The 16,952-nt window shown below is 52.5% G+C and overlaps 5 protein-coding genes across 5 annotated transcripts; 2 read left to right on the forward strand and 3 right to left on the reverse strand.

Annotated features, from left to right (window-relative positions):
• Positions 1 to 775: 775 nt before the first annotated feature.
• On the forward strand, positions 776 to 2,812 carry NECHADRAFT_92438 (uncharacterized protein; the record flags this gene model as incomplete). Its single annotated transcript, XM_003051460.1, has 4 exons — positions 776 to 1,185; positions 1,244 to 1,421; positions 1,466 to 2,580; positions 2,638 to 2,812. The coding sequence occupies 4 exons, from the start codon at positions 776 to 778 to the stop codon at positions 2,810 to 2,812; spliced, it is 1,878 nt and encodes a 625-aa protein (XP_003051506.1).
• A 364-nt stretch (positions 2,813 to 3,176) lies between these two features.
• Positions 3,177 to 4,827, reverse strand: NECHADRAFT_37933 (uncharacterized protein; the record flags this gene model as incomplete). Its single annotated transcript, XM_003051913.1, has 5 exons — positions 3,177 to 3,727; positions 3,786 to 4,188; positions 4,238 to 4,333; positions 4,387 to 4,485; positions 4,531 to 4,827. 5 exons carry the CDS (start codon positions 4,825 to 4,827, stop codon positions 3,177 to 3,179), a joined length of 1,446 nt encoding a protein of 481 aa, XP_003051959.1.
• A 1,435-nt stretch (positions 4,828 to 6,262) lies between these two features.
• On the forward strand, positions 6,263 to 10,346 carry NECHADRAFT_68022 (uncharacterized protein; the record flags this gene model as incomplete). The annotated part of the gene is made up of 3 exons (XM_003051461.1): positions 6,263 to 6,757; positions 6,784 to 9,007; positions 9,057 to 10,346. The coding sequence occupies 3 exons, from the start codon at positions 6,263 to 6,265 to the stop codon at positions 10,142 to 10,144; spliced, it is 3,807 nt and encodes a 1,268-aa protein (XP_003051507.1). The 3' UTR covers positions 10,145 to 10,346.
• A 516-nt stretch (positions 10,347 to 10,862) lies between these two features.
• On the reverse strand, positions 10,863 to 11,648 carry NECHADRAFT_5957 (uncharacterized protein; the record flags this gene model as incomplete). Its single annotated transcript, XM_003051914.1, has 1 exon — positions 10,863 to 11,648. A coding segment is annotated over one exon (786 nt), but the record flags the coding sequence as incomplete, so codon positions are not given.
• Positions 11,649 to 14,631: 2,983 nt separating this feature from the next.
• Positions 14,632 to 16,754, reverse strand: NECHADRAFT_103979 (uncharacterized protein; the record flags this gene model as incomplete). Its single annotated transcript, XM_003051915.1, has 7 exons — positions 14,632 to 15,081; positions 15,141 to 15,339; positions 15,400 to 16,239; positions 16,295 to 16,435; positions 16,497 to 16,575; positions 16,621 to 16,637; positions 16,695 to 16,754. The coding sequence occupies 7 exons, from the start codon at positions 16,752 to 16,754 to the stop codon at positions 14,642 to 14,644; spliced, it is 1,776 nt and encodes a 591-aa protein (XP_003051961.1). The 3' UTR covers positions 14,632 to 14,641.
• Positions 16,755 to 16,952: the final 198 nt, after the last annotated feature.

The following is a 16,952-nucleotide window of genomic DNA, read 5'->3' on the forward strand; positions in this document are numbered from 1 at the left end:
GACCTTTTTGGCATGGAATAACACAAGCACGGTGACAATCTAACTGAGAGACTGCTGGCATTGGCTGTAATATAGTATCATGCATTGGGCATGATGGCTTGACTGTGTATAACTGTATTTATTTGACTGGGTTGCCTTGATCTACCCTCTGGGTATGCTATGAGGTTAAATTACTTGAAAAGTAATTTAGTATCATATGGCCTTGCTTTTCATTCCAAGCCTTGAAAGCAGCCATCGAGTGTTCAGTGAGGTCTTAGCCAGGACTGAAGTTGGTGCTTGAACACTCTAATCGTGCCTACGACTCTTGATTGGCTTGAATTCGTAAACAACCTACAATTCATTCAAGCCAATCATCCTGTCTTACCGGCTCATTCAACCCCATCTTCGTCGTGCTGAATCTCAGATCCCCGCACAGAGGAAGCAGGCTCCGATATCGTCATACCCCCGGTAAATATATTGCTTCCGCCCCACCCGAGCCAACAAAGAATGATAACATCGTGCAACCGGATGAGGTGAGAGGGCGTTTTTGAGGGCCAGGGGAGGCACAATGACATATTCGTGCTGTTGATCGACAGGCCGGCTCATTGTTTTCTTTGGACTCGATATCAGAGAGGTCCCCCCTAAGTCAGCAATCTCACTCTCACCTGCCCCCGAACCCAGGCTTCTTTCCCCTACAAGGGTCTTGCTTTTTTTTTCGTGTTCCATCGCACCACTACCACTTCACCGCCTGCCGCTCCATATACCCCCTGGGGATTGCCTCATCGACAGCGCCGCCATGTCTTTTTCACAAGTCCCGGATGAAATAATACAGCATCTGCTCTATTACATTTCTCCAGAAGACACCCTCTCCAGTTTTCAGCTCGTCTCGCGTCGTCTGAGGCGGTTGGCTAATGAACCTCTACTATGGAGATATCATTGCCAGAGCAACTTTAAATTCTGGCACCCAGAGCATCGCTTCCATCGGCGGCTGAGGGATAGGGCGCCCGCGACCCCGTGGAAGAAGCTGTTCATCATTCGCAAGTGTCGAAATGCTCAGATTGACCGCCTCTTGGATGAGATCCTCGCCACCAAAGTTGGCCGGCTAAGGAGATTCGAGGAAGTCTGCAGACTTGGCTATGACGCCAAGGACTTTCTGCTAGAGCAGTGTGACGCGGATGATTCCATCGATGATCATCTGGCGCGACGGTGAGAGCCTGATGGATTACAACTGAAGCTCCACATGACGCTGACATTCGTATAACAGATACTATAGCGGAGCGCTCTTGGATAGCGTTCATAGAAGCATCGCTGTTGAGGAATGGCACAAAATACAAATGGCAAGTGTAGATCCTGGTGCCCATCCTTCGGGCTTCGATCTCGAACGAGTACTAGGTGCCTTTGATTTATTTGTATTGCATGACCAGCCAGGCGATATTGACGATGTATGTGGTTGCTTTTTCTTTTTTCCAGCTTCTGTGTTAATGAGATGTATCAGATTGGCCGAATGCTTGACACAAAGGCCGCCGAATTTCGCAATAGTAGGCCAGATATCGATGTCCTGACAACGCGGCAAAAAGCATTGGCGTTGAACCGGTGGCTTCGTATCAACAACCTCACAGGTTTGGAGCACCCCGAGCGTTATCGAAACCTGAGAAACTGTCTCATCGGTCAGGCACTGCGCCATGAAGATCATGACTCCATCCCCATCATCTCCAGCGCCATCTTCTGCTGTATTGCTCGAAGGGTGGGGCTGCATGCCGAATGCTGCGCGTTCCCAACTCACGTTCACGCTATAGTCTTTGCGGAGCAGGGCAAAACTCTGGAAGGCGCCCCTATTTCTCAACCCAATGTTCCTCTGGAAAGGATGTATCTTGACCCTTATGGCTCAAGCGAGGAAGTTCCAATGGCCGAGCTGCAGGCCATGATTGCTCGGCTGGGATGGCAGACAAGCACCGATGTCTTCCTGGCTCCCGTGAGTCCTATTGCCATCGCGACGCGGACGGCGCGAAATATCAGAGCTACGGCTGCCCGGGTGATGGAAGCGCGAGACCAGGCCGATCCAGGGCTCACACAACTCATCACGGGCAACGACAGCACAAACATCGACGCTGCTCTCTACTCGGCGCTATGGGCGTCGCTCCTTCTTACGCCGGCTGACGCCTTTGAGTGGGACGAAGCTTTGGAGCCCTTCCTGAACCGGTTCGCCAAGAGTTGGTGCGAAGACGCCTGGCTGGTTGAGAAGTACATCTTCCCCCGGTACGATCGCTTTGGTCCCTTCCGCGAGAGGTTTATGAGGAATAATCCCCGCAGATGGGACAACCCACGTGAGGTGCTTGGTCTCATCGACGAGCTGGACGAGCTGGCGCCCCCGGTCCTGCGCAGGAATGGAGAAAGGAAGCAGCCGGTGCTCTACAAGATTGGGCAAGTCTTCAAACACCGGCGGTACGGCTGGATCGGTGCTGTCAACGGTTGGACCGACCAGGGTACGCGAAGACTGCCCATGCCACACACCGTGGCCATTGACGAGACGCTCGACGATAACAGCGATACAGAACTACCGAACCTGGTGCGTCCTCGCAACCGGACGTTTTACACGTGCGTGTAAGTCATGACCCTGATGTTCTCCTGCTGTGGCGTGCTTGACTGACTTGACAATAGCCGCACATCAGGACCCGAGAGGCATGTTGTCGCTGAAGACAACATTGTCCTCATCCGAGACCCCAGCGAGGTCCCCAAGAGCCTCTTCCCGCAGGCTGGCAAGTTCTTCAAGAGATTTGACGCCGAGACATGCAGCTTCGTGTCCAACATCACGGAGCAGTACCCCGACGACTGAGAAGACCAGGTTCTCCCCCTTTCGCGTCCCCGTTTGCTTGTTCCATTTCCTCATTTTTCTTCTTCAGCATGTCTGTATGGTGTCTAGCGACAAGGGGGTTTCAACTTAGACGCATCGAGGGAGCTTGGCTGGCGTTGGGGAAAAAAGGGATGGTTTGGCGTTTGATTCAACTCACAAAAGCGAGGCTGGGGGGTTTATTTCATGGTATATAATGATTGAAATTGGCATGTTTTCTTCAAGCTTGAAACGTGATTAGGCCATTCGACATGGATTTATTCGTTACTGGACAATCTCGTGTCCGTCGAAGCCATGGCCAAAATTCTCTTCCAAAGAGTCCAATACAGTGAGTTCCAATACAATAACCTCATGATGCCTTGATGACGTCCTCCAATACGCCCTTCTCGGCAAGCTTGGTCATCCACTTGTGCAGAGCAGGACCGAAATCCTTCTTGCGGCCCTTGACGCGTTGTTCGTCATCCGCTTTGGATATCAGTTCTGCGCGGTACTCGCCCATCGCGGCCTTGACTTCTATGACAAGCTCCTGATGCAGTTCATAAGCAGCACGGGTGTCAAAGTCTGGCTGTTTAATCTTCGCCCGCAAGTCCTCGGGAATGTCCAAGTTGGTAATGTCTTTGGGCTTGAGATTGAACTCGGCAAGGCGGCTTTCATCCCTGATGTCGAGAGGGTTTGACTCGGCAGAGGTGAGGTCTGAAAAGGTAGGATCTGATTGCATTTGGGTGTGAAGATGGTGAAGAGACGAAGCGGCGCGTGCAATGGTTTGTGTGTGAGCGGAAAGGGGGCTTCGGCAAAGCGCGAGGAGGTTAAAGGAGAGCTGGTTCTCTTCGTACTGCAGCATTCGACCTTCGATTTGGGGCCTTGCGACAGTGGTCCAATCACCGTCTTCAGGTACAGGATCTAGGCAAGAATCGTAAGCGAATGGTTGCTGTAATGAATCGGGCTTGTAGATACTTACTCAGCCTGTTCGGTTTACTTTGGAGTCCGTCAAGTTCCCAGACATATCCGCCCGCAGGGACATAGGCGATGAAATGGAACCCATAGTCTGACTTGACCTTTTTCTTCCTGGTGGGCGCTCTCTTCCCTTTCCGTGGCGCCGCACGCTTTCTTGTCTTTGTGGTCTTGGCCTCAGAAACCTCATTTTCCAAGCATAGATCGGCGTTAAGGTGATCCATGCGACGGGTAAACGAGTTGTGGATGGTGCGGATGAAGGTATTCTTGCTGAGCTGCCGGCCACGGAGGGCGGTATTCAGGTTTCTGGTTGATTCCTTGAAATCTTGTAGCTTGTCGCCGAGGTCAAGACCGTCGGCGTTCATGACGATGTTTAGCATGGCGACGGTTGCACACGCATTGTCTGTTGTCTGTCGAGTGTGAGACCACGGCTGAGGCAGGAGACAGGCATCGACTTACTTGGTTTGCGAACCACACGTCGCTTATATCCTCCTCTTCGTTTACCTGATCGTATCCAGGGACATATTGAAAGAGAAAGATTAAGCCGTATACTGGCTGCCTGCAGACGATGAGCGAGAGTTGGGAAGGGTAGCGATGACGGGTAAAACTTGCGGTAGAAGCGCCAGAGAATCTTGATCAATTGTGAAAATCTCTTGTGCCTTGACGTCCTTGACACCGAGATCTCGTAGAATAATGTTGAAAAAAGCCTACAAGGTCAGATTTTGAGTACTCAAAAGACACCAGGCACGTACCGGCTCCGACTCGAGGGCTATCCACCCCTCCCACTCTTGAATATCCTCCTGAGATAGCGGCGCCAGCGCCTCATTGAGGAGTAATTGACCAGATTCCTTGCTGACGGCGTGATTCGCCTCGTTGGCGGCCTCGCTAGCCTTGCGCTTTGGATTTCGCCTTGGCTCGCCCATCGTCCCTGGCGCGTCGGCAGTCTTTAGAGGCTTCGCGGCAAGACGCCGAGACCGACGCACAGGAGGGGGACTTGGTTGACCGTCTTTGCACTGCGACGGCTTGTCAGTTTGTGTGTCGTGATCCATGTCCATTTCGCACAGTGGCTGCTCGCTGGAAGAGTGATGAGAAGAGGTTGGTAGCGGACTGGAAGCTGGCTCCGTCGTGAAGTAGCACATGGGGGGTGCTTTGGTACCCAGCGCGGGCGACTTCAGGTTCATTGTTTGATGCTTGTACGCCGTACTTTTTCGAATAATTCATATCGAGGCAGCTCCCGCCGTTATCCATTCGTTTGCATGTTGGGGTGGTCAAGTCGCAGCCCGAACCCCCAGGCATTCAATCAAACACCTGCAAGGCTCTCACAATGATATGGCAGGTGTCACACACGACACAGATGATGACGGCATCCACCTCGAATCATCATGAAATGAGAAAGTGGGAATTTGAACTTACAATTGTTATGTTTATGACAGTCTCAGTCTGGCTCCGTTTGACCTCGGTCTTATAGTTCCAGCTCGTGTATAGCTCAGCTGAGCTTCAGCTCCTTTGCGTTGATAAGGATGTGTGATCTGCATAGGGACGAGGAGCGAATGAGATTGCAACGACGTCGCAGCATGAAAGATGATACAAACGGCAGTGTTAGTTAGGAGATATCATGTACTTGAAGCTCTGCCGTGGCACGCGATCATGATTAAAAGAATGAGCGGCACCTCCTGGACGTTGAAGGGAGCTTGTCCGTTTGCTTGGCCTGAGGGTGGACGCCCCCATGTCCTGGTCCAATCACATGAGAATATTTGTTGTTTCGAGCGTGAGCTTGCAGGCGGTCGACCAATCAATTGGGAGACAAGAGCTGCAGCAAACACGGCCGGTACCTGATTTACCGACGGGATACTCGGTATCTCACCTGAAAAGGCTTCAATGGCAAGTATTTATGAGTTCTTTATGAGGCTTTCATCTTATCTATCCCAGGAGTAACATGTGCCTAAAGGGTCAATTCGTAGGTACATCTGATCGCCAGCACCTTCACTGTACCTAGGTAGGTACCCAAGGTGAGGAATGGGTGCCTGTGATTTCACCATGAGCTTCGGAGACAGTATCCAGAAGAAATAATAGTGAAAGATTGAAATATGACCTACTCTATACCATAAATATTTCTCATTATTTTTAATTTGATAATGTTTCCTTGGCTGCCATCTCATAAGGTGCAGGTCCTGAAGCTCGACCTGGGTACCCCTGCCAGGCACTGCTGGTGCCTTAGCTCAGAGGTACCTTAGCTAGGCGCGTCTCGACGTGACGCATTAGCTGGAGGTCCCATAGGCTCTCAAAGGAATTTCCATTGTCCGCCCGTGAAAACTACATTCAAAACATCGACCGCCAACGACGCACCCGCGCTTCTTCAACCTCCACGACGCGCAACAAATCCGTCGTCCTCTTGCGCCCCGATCGCCAAGGCTGCGACTCTGCTTGCCTTTCCATGCTTTACTTTTAGTCGCTGCTTCTTTTACTCCCCGGAATGCGAATGCCATGAGCGCATCGACTCCCCGCCTGCGGTCTGGGTTTCCAGCTACCCCAGCTACCACCGCTCGACGATACCACGATCAACAGAAAACACCTACTTCGACCGGCTCGACATCTTCTGCAAAGGCACCGAGGTCTCCCACTCTGCCTCTCGCACCCGAAAATGTTCAAGCGCACGCCGCAGCGAGCCAGCCTGTCATCCCTTTGACCGTTCTCGATGCCCCCCAGCAACGACTCTACGCCTTTGGTGTTTACGTCCTTCTGTGGGCGTGGAAGCTCTACGACTGGCTTCAGGTGCTCGAAGATGGCGATACTTCTTGGTTCCTATTCCTAAAATGGATCTTTATCGACTTTGCATTTCTTTTCGGTGTTCCAGAGCTCAGGATACCATGGCTCGAGCTCTCGCAGCCCGTTGTCACCACCGTCTTCTCTGTGCATCTTGTACTCAACTATATGCTCATGTTTAATATTCCGGTAAGTTGCCTAGGTCACGGCCTGATTGTCTCAAGGCTAATCCGTGTGTCTAGATCCCATGGCAATCGTGGCTCCTCGGTTTCGTCAAAGTCCTCTACGACCGTGAAATCTCCATCTCCGAGCGCGGTGTCAAGGTGTCAAGCATCCTCAACAATCACTCCCTCATTATGGGAAAGCAAATCATCAACATCCTGCCTGAGGGTTCCGCTGTTCTCAATCCCGAGGGAAAGCCATTCTGCTTGACTACCAAACCCAGGAACGTTGCGTCTTTGCCGATTTATTTCAATGCCACCATCCCTGCCGAAATCGAGCTGATCCGAATCGACCTCGAGACAAACAAGGAAGAGACGATTAAGATTTCGCATCGTGAAGTCGGCAAGGTGGCCAAGCAAATCCGAGAGCACACCGCTGACCAGTCCACGGCTGGCTTCCAGTGGGACTACCCGGTTAAGAAGCCAGGCGTCTACCGGCTTGGAAAGGTTTTGGATGAATACAAGCTTGAAGTTCAGCGGACCATCAAGGACACATACGTCGTGCCCTGTCCCCAGGCCAGAATTAGAGCTTCTGAGGACAACGAGCGTTGTATACAGGACCTTTCCAACCTCGCACTAGACGTATACGGCACGCCTCCTCTGAAGATTCTGTACAGCCGTACAATCAATGGCAAGGATCACAGCTTCCACTTTCAGCATCTCCAACCTGATGGCTTCTCTTCGCCGCTTCTTGGTGCCTCCTCAGGCCTTGTTCCAGAGGATCCAGACGACATCTCGTGGGTCAGCCCACGCAAGGTCACTGTCGGCCTCAACGAATCAATGACATCCTCGGGCGATTGGGAATATTCGGTTGACGAGGTCCACGACGCCTTTAACAACGTGGTCAAGTATGCCGAGACTAATGATCAAGGCGAGAAATCCAAGTCAAAGGTCCTGACCCGTCAGTTCAAGGTCAAGGAGCGTCCTAAGGCCCGTCTGATTGACTGTGACTTGCGCAATCCCATCAAGGTTGCTAAAGGAAACACCGCCAGGCTTCCTGTTAGCTTCTCCATGGCCGGCCCCAACGATGACACCTCGTATGAGATAACTTGGGAATTTTCTCCCATTGATTCCCTCACTAACAGCGGAGAGCATGGAGACGAGGTGTCTGTTGGAAGCTACTCAGCTAGAGGTGGCAAAGATAAGCCCTTGGTCTCAGAGCCTGGTCTGTACACTTTAAAGTCTGTGTCCAGCGGAGCTTGCAAGGGTGAGGTTCATGAGCCCTCTTCCTGCCTCCTTCTGAACCCCCTGGAGCCCTCTCTCTCTATCCGCTCAGAGGACATTCCCGACAAATGTGCTGGCAACTCTATCGGACTCCGAGTGGATCTGGATCTCGTTGGTACACCTCCCTTTGTTGTCCGGTACGATGTCGTTACCGATGGGCACGTTGACAGACAGGTCCATCGCGTCTCGGGCCTTCGATCTCAACTGGAGCTGGTACCTAAGATGGCGGGTCGCCACAAGTATGTCTTCAAGTCTATCGACGATGCTATCTATCAAAATCTGCCTCTCAGTGGCGATGACAAGGTCTTGGAGCAGGTTGTCAAGCCCGCAGCCTCGGCCATGATTGTTAGCTCTAGTAAGACCATCGGCGCCTGCTTGGACTCTGAGGTTGAGCTTGACGTGGTTCTTTACGGTGACCCCCCCTTCAACCTGGAATGGGAGATTGTCCATGATGGCAAGCGAAAGTCGGAACGAGTTACAGGTATTGAGAAGGACACGTTCAAGATCAAGACGGCAACACTGAGCAAGGGAGGAGAGTACATCCTTGCCTTGAGCAGCGTTCAAGACACACGTGGTTGCCGAACCTTCCTTCAGGACCAGGTCAAGATCGCCGTCCGACGACAACAGCCCAGGGCTGCCTTTGGCTTTGTCGATCACAAGCAAAAGATCATGGCTGTCGAAGACACACCGCTGCGCCTGCCTCTGCGTCTCCAGGGAGAGCCCCCCTTCAACATCCAGTACAGGAACCTCGACGGCTCGGGCGAGGTGATTACCAAGCAGGCAAAGAGTGCCAACGACTTCCTGCTCGTCAGGACTCGAGGTACCTACGAGCTGATTGAGGTTCGTGATAACCAGTGTCCTGGAACCGTTGAGCCCTCTGCATCCAAGTTCGAAGTGGATTGGTTCCCGCGACCGGAGATTTCCCTCGTCGAGTCGGCGAGCATCAGCCCCAGTGAAGGTCTATTTGTCAAGCAGGATGTCTGCGAAGGAGATATCGACGGTTTCGAGGTCAACCTCAAAGGTAAGCATACTTTGTTCATGTTGTGGCTCATTCTTCTAACTCATTGCAGGATCGCCTCCCTATCATGTGCAATATGAGGTCAGGCACAAGTCATTCCAAGGTTCCCGCGCCATCAGCAGGAAGGAATTCGATGCTGCCCTCTCAAAGGCAGCCATCTCAATGGACACTCTCAAAGCCGGCGACTACACGTACGAGTTCTCGGCTCTTGCGGATAATCTCTACAACAGTGACAAGAACTTTCACCCTCTCATCATCCAGCAGCGGGTCAATGCCAAGCCCTCAGCCGTCTTCACGAAGCCCGGGCAGTCGTTCAAGTACTGCATGGAGGAGCAGGATCAGGAAGACAAGATTCCCCTCACCCTCAGCGGTGTTGCCCCCTTCTACGTCGAAGTTGAGATCAAGCACCAGGCTGGTTCTCCTCCCGAAACCTACCGCATCCCTTCTATCGACTCAAACTCGTATGGCATGAGAATTCCCCGACAGCACCTCCGTCTTGGCACACAGCAGGTCCGCGTTCGTACAGTCCGCGACGCCCGTGGCTGCCAACGCAAGTACGAGATTGGCGGGCCTTCGGTTCAGATTCAGCTCTTTGAGGCGCCATCGATCTATCCCCTCGAGTCCCGACGCGACTACTGTGTCGGTGAGCGTATCGCTTACACACTCTCTGGAACTCCTCCTTTCGATATCACCTACGACTTCAACGGTAGATGGAACGCCAAGTCCCAGACAACCAACTTCCGCCGTATCGCTGAGAAGCCCGGCGAGTTTACGATCACTAGCATCTCGGACAAGGCCAGCGAATGCCGCGCCGCCGTCAACATCCCCAAGACAATTCACCCTATGCCCAGCGTCCAGATCAGTCGTGGCAAGCAGTCTCGCGTGGACATCCACGAGGGCAATGAGGTGGACATTCTGTTCGAGTTCTGGGGCACACCTCCTTTCGAATTCACGTACACGCGTAGCACCAACGCCAAGAAGGGCCAGCGCAGCTCTGTCCTCGAGACGAGACACGATGTTTCGTACGAGCACAGCAAGGTGGTCAAGGCGAGCCAGGAGGGTACGTACGAGGTTGTGGCCATCAAGGACAAGTACTGCTCGTTCTCGACGCTGCAGGTAGAGAAGAGTGAGAAGAGGTAAACGAACGAAGTAATGGATTATTTGTATGGGCCAGAAATAGTTTGAAAATCAATGGGTTGGTTGCTCGACTGTAACTTGCGCTGCCAGGGAAGGGATAGGTAACGACGAGGGGGGAACAATGAGTTGTATATATGCATCTATACCATGGCATGGCGTTTGATTAGGGACAGATTATGTTGAATAGTACAATTTCTTAAGATGAGTGCTCTTGAGGCCATTGTTCAATCTCATGATAGATTGATTGTAGGTGTTGTCTTTGCATGGGTATCTTGTTGATACCACACAATACTATCTATACGACAAGCATAACTAGGTTTAGGCTCTAAAGCTACAGAGATATACCTGAGGTTGGTAGAGAAGATTAGGTGCCTACCTCTAGGTAGGTAGGTATGTAGATACAAGTCTGCCTTACATTTCGCATCAACACAAATAGGGAAGGGAAGGGGCGCAGCACCTGCACCCGGATTCTGCCTCTTACATAATCCCTGGAGACAACGTCAAGTTCGTTCCAACTTCTCTCCTCCACCATTAATTCATTTTCATTCATAATTGCGTGATCCCTTTTCCAGGTACTGGCCACCGCCTGGCTTCCTCTCATGATCTTTTCCCGGTCTCGATCTTGCACCACAACTGGGCAAAGAACTCCAGGACACCCTTACTTGAAGCTAAAAACGTGCTTCGTTGTTGCAGTCATTGTCGGAGCAGCTTCCTCTACCGACTCTCGAAGAACGAGCAGCTCATATGTCACGATAATGCGGCACACGATGGCACTAGCCATTAGGCGTGCCACAATGGACAAGCTGTCGTTGATTGACACGAACAAGATGCTGGAGAAGACCATGGTACCAAAGATGATGTGGCAGGCTGTTGATATGGTGGTGATGAAGGACATGGAGAAGAAGCTCAGCGACTCGGGATGAACGGTGAAGATGATCCTGGAACGTCGAGCCATGAGGTCGATCTGACCCTTCGCCACACTCACTGGCCAAGAGCCCTGCGTCATCTCCTCATCGACCGACTTGACCTCAGAAGACACTCGACATCGCAGCGCTATGGCAGCCATAAAGTGGATGAAGACGCCGATAAAGGCCCAGAGAAGAGCCAGATATGCAGAATCAGGGAGGACTATGAAGATGGTTCTGGCTCCGAGTTGATAAGTCAGTTCTCCGATATTTGCGATGGAAGCACCGGCGAGGCAGTAGGATATGGCCGTGACGAACGGGTCAAGTCTTCGCATGGCGTTTGGCCGCTGGCGTGATCTCTCCCTGAGACTGTCGATGATGGAATTATACTCGGACGATCGGTATGCGTTGAGGGCTGGCGAGCCGACGGCGAGGGCAAAGGCAAGCAAATGGCGGCGACCGACAACCGACAATACAGCAGTCTCCTGCGGCCTGACGCCGAGAGTCGCGATGATTGTCGGTGAAAGACCGAGGACGATGGCAGCGGCAGCCATCTTGGACTTGATGAACTCGGGGGTGTGATCGAAGATGCACTCAATCATCTCTCTGGTCATGGTTACGCCGTTCTGGTTAAAGATACGGAGCTCCGGACTGATGTTGGACGCATTGCCGCGGTCGTGAAGATATAGGGAGTACGTCTCGGAGCAGTTGTTGTGGATGATTGCTTGCAGACCGCGGTTGTAGTTGGTGGAGTAGAAGCGCTCCATCGGGTTATTCCACGAGGCAGAGACTGGGGTGACGAGCATCAAAAGGCCCAGGGCCAGAAAGGCCATGACCTGGACGAGATTGCTGTGGCCAGCCATGGAGATGACGGCTGCTCAAGTTGGTGGCTTGCTTCGACGGCGGGTAGAGAATGATTGACTTGCAGAAAGCACGAACCGACGCATGAAACCTTTAAAGAATCAACACCAGGACGTCAGCTCACAACCAGCCCTATGACACTGCAACTAAAAATATCCTTCAGCCCAGCGCAGCTTGCAACCTAATCTGGATAGATGTCTCCGCGCAGATGCAACGTCTTCCCTGCACGAAGTAAGCAGCTGGAGGAGCTGCAGCAACGGAACACATCCAAAAGAGGCATTGTGCTGCGACCAGAATGTATGGCGAGGTTCCTATTCGACAACTCATAAGTGCTGACGGATCCGGCAGTTGATATATTGGTGCAAACTCGAGCGTCCCATGCCCTTGTCTGGTCAAGTTGGAAGCTGGGCACGTCCACTGACAACCGGGGGCATTCAGCCCTACAGCCGCATTGACTCGTTGATGGCGTGGGCTGTCTTTCGATCTTCTGCGTGTTGTTGCTGGAAGAGAGTGTTTGGCTGTGCAGAGGGCTAGGATAAGGTGATTTATGCTTGTCAGCTTCTCAGCCGCATGATGAATCTCCACTTGGACTTGACCTCTCGCAACGAAGAGCAAGGACTTGTCGAGCTGCGCTCCCATTGCAAGTGCTGGGCTAACGAGGGATGAACTGAATGTCGTCTTGGTACTTGTCCGAAGCCACGATGGCTTTTCGAAAGGAGGGAGCCGAGATTCGACGTCTGGCACTCTCGGTACGGCCGGGCTGGACCAGCCCAGGCATATCTGAATCCCGATCCGCAGATCGAAATGTCTCTGATCTTGGGCGTTGATGACGTGTGGGCAACGGCCAATTCTTCTAGAATCCCAAAGGAAAGGGCCAGACCGTTTTCTGCAGGACCATGAGCTCCGACCCCCTTACATTTGTGGAGAGAGCAGTTCACGAGCGTCAGGTCCTGAGCTGGAAACCGGCTGAGGTTATACAAAGCCTAAAGGAGAATGGAATTGGCCCATCCCTGCAACGCTTGCCGCGCATACTGTACTGAGCAGTTGTTCTAGGCCATGCTGCCATGGCGTCGCGGTCAAATCCTCAGATCGGGGTGACATATCACCCTCCCCTCCCTGGGGATACACTTGTGCTACCCTCAGGTCCAGGGTCTCGACTAGCTTTAGACCAAACGCCATGTTGGGCTTATGCGTGTGTGTGTGTAGCACCAAAGCAAAAGCACCCGACCCTTTCCGCTTTGCGAATCACCAACTGGACGCCAGAGTTGTACAAGGAAAAAAGACCCCAGCCTGGCAGGAGGAAGCATCTAGAGCTCATGCTAGCAGGGTCCTCGGACGATTATGATGACGCAGTCGACGTCATTTCCCCATTTCCGCACGTCCTGGCCTCTGGGTAGTGCTGTGTCTAGAACTTCTAGCTTCGAAACCAGACGAGACTCGACGACACCCCAACCTAGGAGGATCCAGGGGGATCGACATGATGGAGGGTCGCGTTGTTGATTTGTTTGTCTACACTGCCACCACCTGATTTAATGCATATTTCCTCTTTGGAGCTTTGGTTGTGTTGGCTTGGGTGGTTTCGGGGTGATACAAAAAAGCCACCTGGGATGTGTCGACAGCCTGTATTTCACTCTGAGGTTCAGCAACAAGACATGGATTTTACGGAGAAAGAGATGGATCAAAAAACAGGGTTCATCCATACAATTGTCAGCATGGGCAAAAGTCGACAACCGAGAACCGGGGACCCAGAAGAAAAAGATTACAGTTCAAGACCCATTATGCAACGGTCCAGCCAAGCGAGAGCAGAGCCGTTGATACCACCCGTCGTCCAACGGCGGAACTACAAACTACCGGTGGAGAAGGACAAGTAGCTAACCGCTTAGTTAGCAACTTGCCTACGCAATCAGTTAAAATTCCCTCTTTCTTGGCAAACAGCGAAGCGGGTGCCACGGAAATCCGCATTGTCGAAACATCCCATCGCCAACCCCACCCGTCGCGACGGTCCAGAACTCGATGGACCTGCACCTCCCTGTGCCACACCTGGACAATCCCTGAGGGGGAAAAAAAAAAAGGCAAAGGGACCGTTGCTGCGTACTGTGACGAGTGGCAGGTATATATCGTTGCGACCGTCCCGTCCCGTCCGTTCCTTGTCAACCCCCTCCTCCTGTTCTGTCAACTCTTGTGTATATCCGTCAACCAAAACCAAGCAACCTAGGTATTGGCCTACCCGACTATTCGAGGAATTCGGCATTTAGAGCCTCATGGCAATCTTGCTTCACCTTTCACAGCTCATATTTTGCTCATCTCAATGTCAATCCATCTTTGAATCCATCAGGGCTGGCAAACAGCCCCTCCAATGGTAGTATAATGATATTATAAGCGCAGGTATCAAACAAGTGTCATCAGGCATATACCCCGAAAATCGATCCATATACGCGCCGTCCGTCACTTGCTCGCAGACGGGCGACTCGCCGACCCGCTGCTGACAGTCAAATAATCCCAAATTCATATTCCTCCTCTTTGCTAAATGCCATCGTCATGACCCGAACGAAGCAAGATACTCTTCTCTGAATCACGCCAACTACGACAAACTCCTTCTCCACAGAGATCAGACCCGACCAGACACATCGGCCCACGACGGTCATGGTTCATGCCATTCGCGCCTCAAACGCCATACTCCTCATCATGTCACTTTGACAAAGATCAAACGACGCAACCCATCCGAAACAAACGCTTACACGTAGGTGCGCTGTCGCTTTTCTGGTGGACTTTGGCCATCAATGCGCCCCTGGCTCGGCGCGCCTTGCGAGATGCCTCCAGGAAAGTTGGCTCGGGTTGCGCTGGCTGGTGTCAGGCCGTAGTTGGCTCCGTTCACCATGCCGTATCCCTGGTCCATTCCTGTTGTCATGGGCGAGGCTTGAGGCATCTGTCCGGGCGACCACGTCGAGCCGGTCGCAGGGGGCGTGGGAGTTGTCTCGAACTTGAACGTCGTTCCACCGGGTGTCGTCAGGTTGTTGGGAGGGTTCATGTATCCTGCACCACCAACCACGTATCCCGAGCCGGACTCTTGTTGGGTTGCAGGGTCGTAATTCTTGAGGAGATAGCTCAAGTGATTCTCGACAATCTTCTGCATCCCACTCTTGGTGAATGGCTTGGCCAAAACTCCGTTCATACCTGTTCGCAACTCTTATTAGCCCATGTCTGCCGAAAGCCCCATTCCGATCTATGCTTACCGTGCTCGAAATAGCAGTGGACTTCGTCTGATCGAATGTTGGAAGTCATAGCCACGATGGGAATCGCTGGGCAGTCCTGTCGAATGTACATGGTTGTCGACACACCATCCAGTCTGGGCATGATGATATCCATAAAGATCATGTCGAAATGGTCGCGGCCAACACTCGTAACCCTGCTATACGCCTCGGCGCCGTTTTGCTATTTCAACAGTCAGTCGGGTTCAACCAAAAGGCAATATCGAGTATCAGAATCACATACAGCATGCTCGACTTCACATCCCATCGACTTGAGGAACTTGATACCAATCTTGGCGCAGGTCGGGTCGTCCTCGACGAGGAGAATCCGTGGCTTCCTCGACGCCCACATCAAGGCAGAGTTGTTAGAAGAGCTGGAGCTCGTTTGGGACTGAGCGCTGATGGGTTGGGGGGCTGGCACTTCCTGCATGGCATTGCCGCTCGAATCATTGGGGATGGCATAGGGGATCTTGTGGATGTGGTCCGAGTGGAAGGGGTCAATGCCGACCGTCTGGCCGACAGGGTACACGGGATATCGGTTGATGTCGTTCATGGGATCGTGCATCATGGGCATCGACGCCTGTGGAATCACAACCGCAGAGTCAGCCGGAGATCCATACACGCCCTGGAGACGCTCAAGCTCTCGGTCAGCAATCTGATCCGGTGTGACGCTGGACAGGAGCTCGCGGGCTCGTCGCAGCTCAGGCGCCGACTCATCTGAGCCATCCAGAGGCGAGGTGCCGACGTTGAGGTGCATCGACTGCTGCTGGTGGCGATTGCCAGAGGTGGAGAGGAAGTTGAGCATCTCATACTGAGACTGCTTCTGCGCGTTCAACATCTTTTGCAGCGTCAAGACCTCGTTTACAAGCAGTCGGTTGGTCTGGGAGACCTCGGTAAAGAGTTCCTGGAGCTGCTGCACCTGTTGCTGTGTGGCCGTGAGCTGCTCATTCATAACACTGATGTGGTGGCTAGTTGTGAAATCCTCCGTGGCCTGGGTTCTACGAGGAGCTGGCGCTTTTCGGCGGATGTTATCCAGATCATCTTTGCTGCCGACTCTAAAGTTGGGATGCTTAAACTCGAGCGTCTGCACGCATGGTTAGCGCGAGGGATGAATCCTTCACCGAACAGCTAGCACTCACGTTGGCGCCATTTGAGGCGGATCCGCTGTCATTCGTCTGCCGGACTTTGTGAAAATCGTACTTGTTCAGCTGGCGGACAAAGCTCGCCATGTTGCTGTGCTTGAAATGCTTCGGAAGAATGGAACGAGTGAATTTTTCATTCTGACTCTGTTAGCATTTCGTCACCAAGATGGCGTGCATATATATGGACGGCATGGCATACCTCGACAACCACAAATGTATCGCCGTCCTTGCCCCATCGAGCAACATCTTGGTGTGCTGGGTCCTCAAGCATTCTTGACCTGGTCAGTATTATTCATAGTAGGACGTTGTCATTGTAGCCATACCGATACAGCTTGCGAACCTAGAAAAGGAGTATCAGTTGCCGTTCAACAGTCCCATCGCAGTCCCGTTCACTCACAAATTCGCTGGCATTGCTGCCACCAACCCCAGGGGTTGGGGTTACATCTCCGCCGGACATGGTTTCGATGCGATGAGGTTGTTGATGATCGTGCGCGATGTTATGCTCTCAATATAGATGGTGGTTCTTGGCCAGATACTTCGGTTGAGAGTCGAGTCGCCAGTCGAGGTACCCGTTGACAAAGAGCCGTTGACAAAGAGCCGAATCGCCGTCCGTCGCTATCCAATCGAGAGTAGAAAAGAGGTCGAGAAAGGTCGG

Source organism: Fusarium vanettenii (assembly GCF_000151355.1).
Source record: "Fusarium vanettenii 77-13-4 chromosome 4 genomic scaffold NECHAsca_3_chr4_2_0, whole genome shotgun sequence".
Lineage (NCBI taxonomy): Eukaryota > Fungi > Ascomycota > Sordariomycetes > Hypocreales > Nectriaceae > Fusarium > Fusarium vanettenii.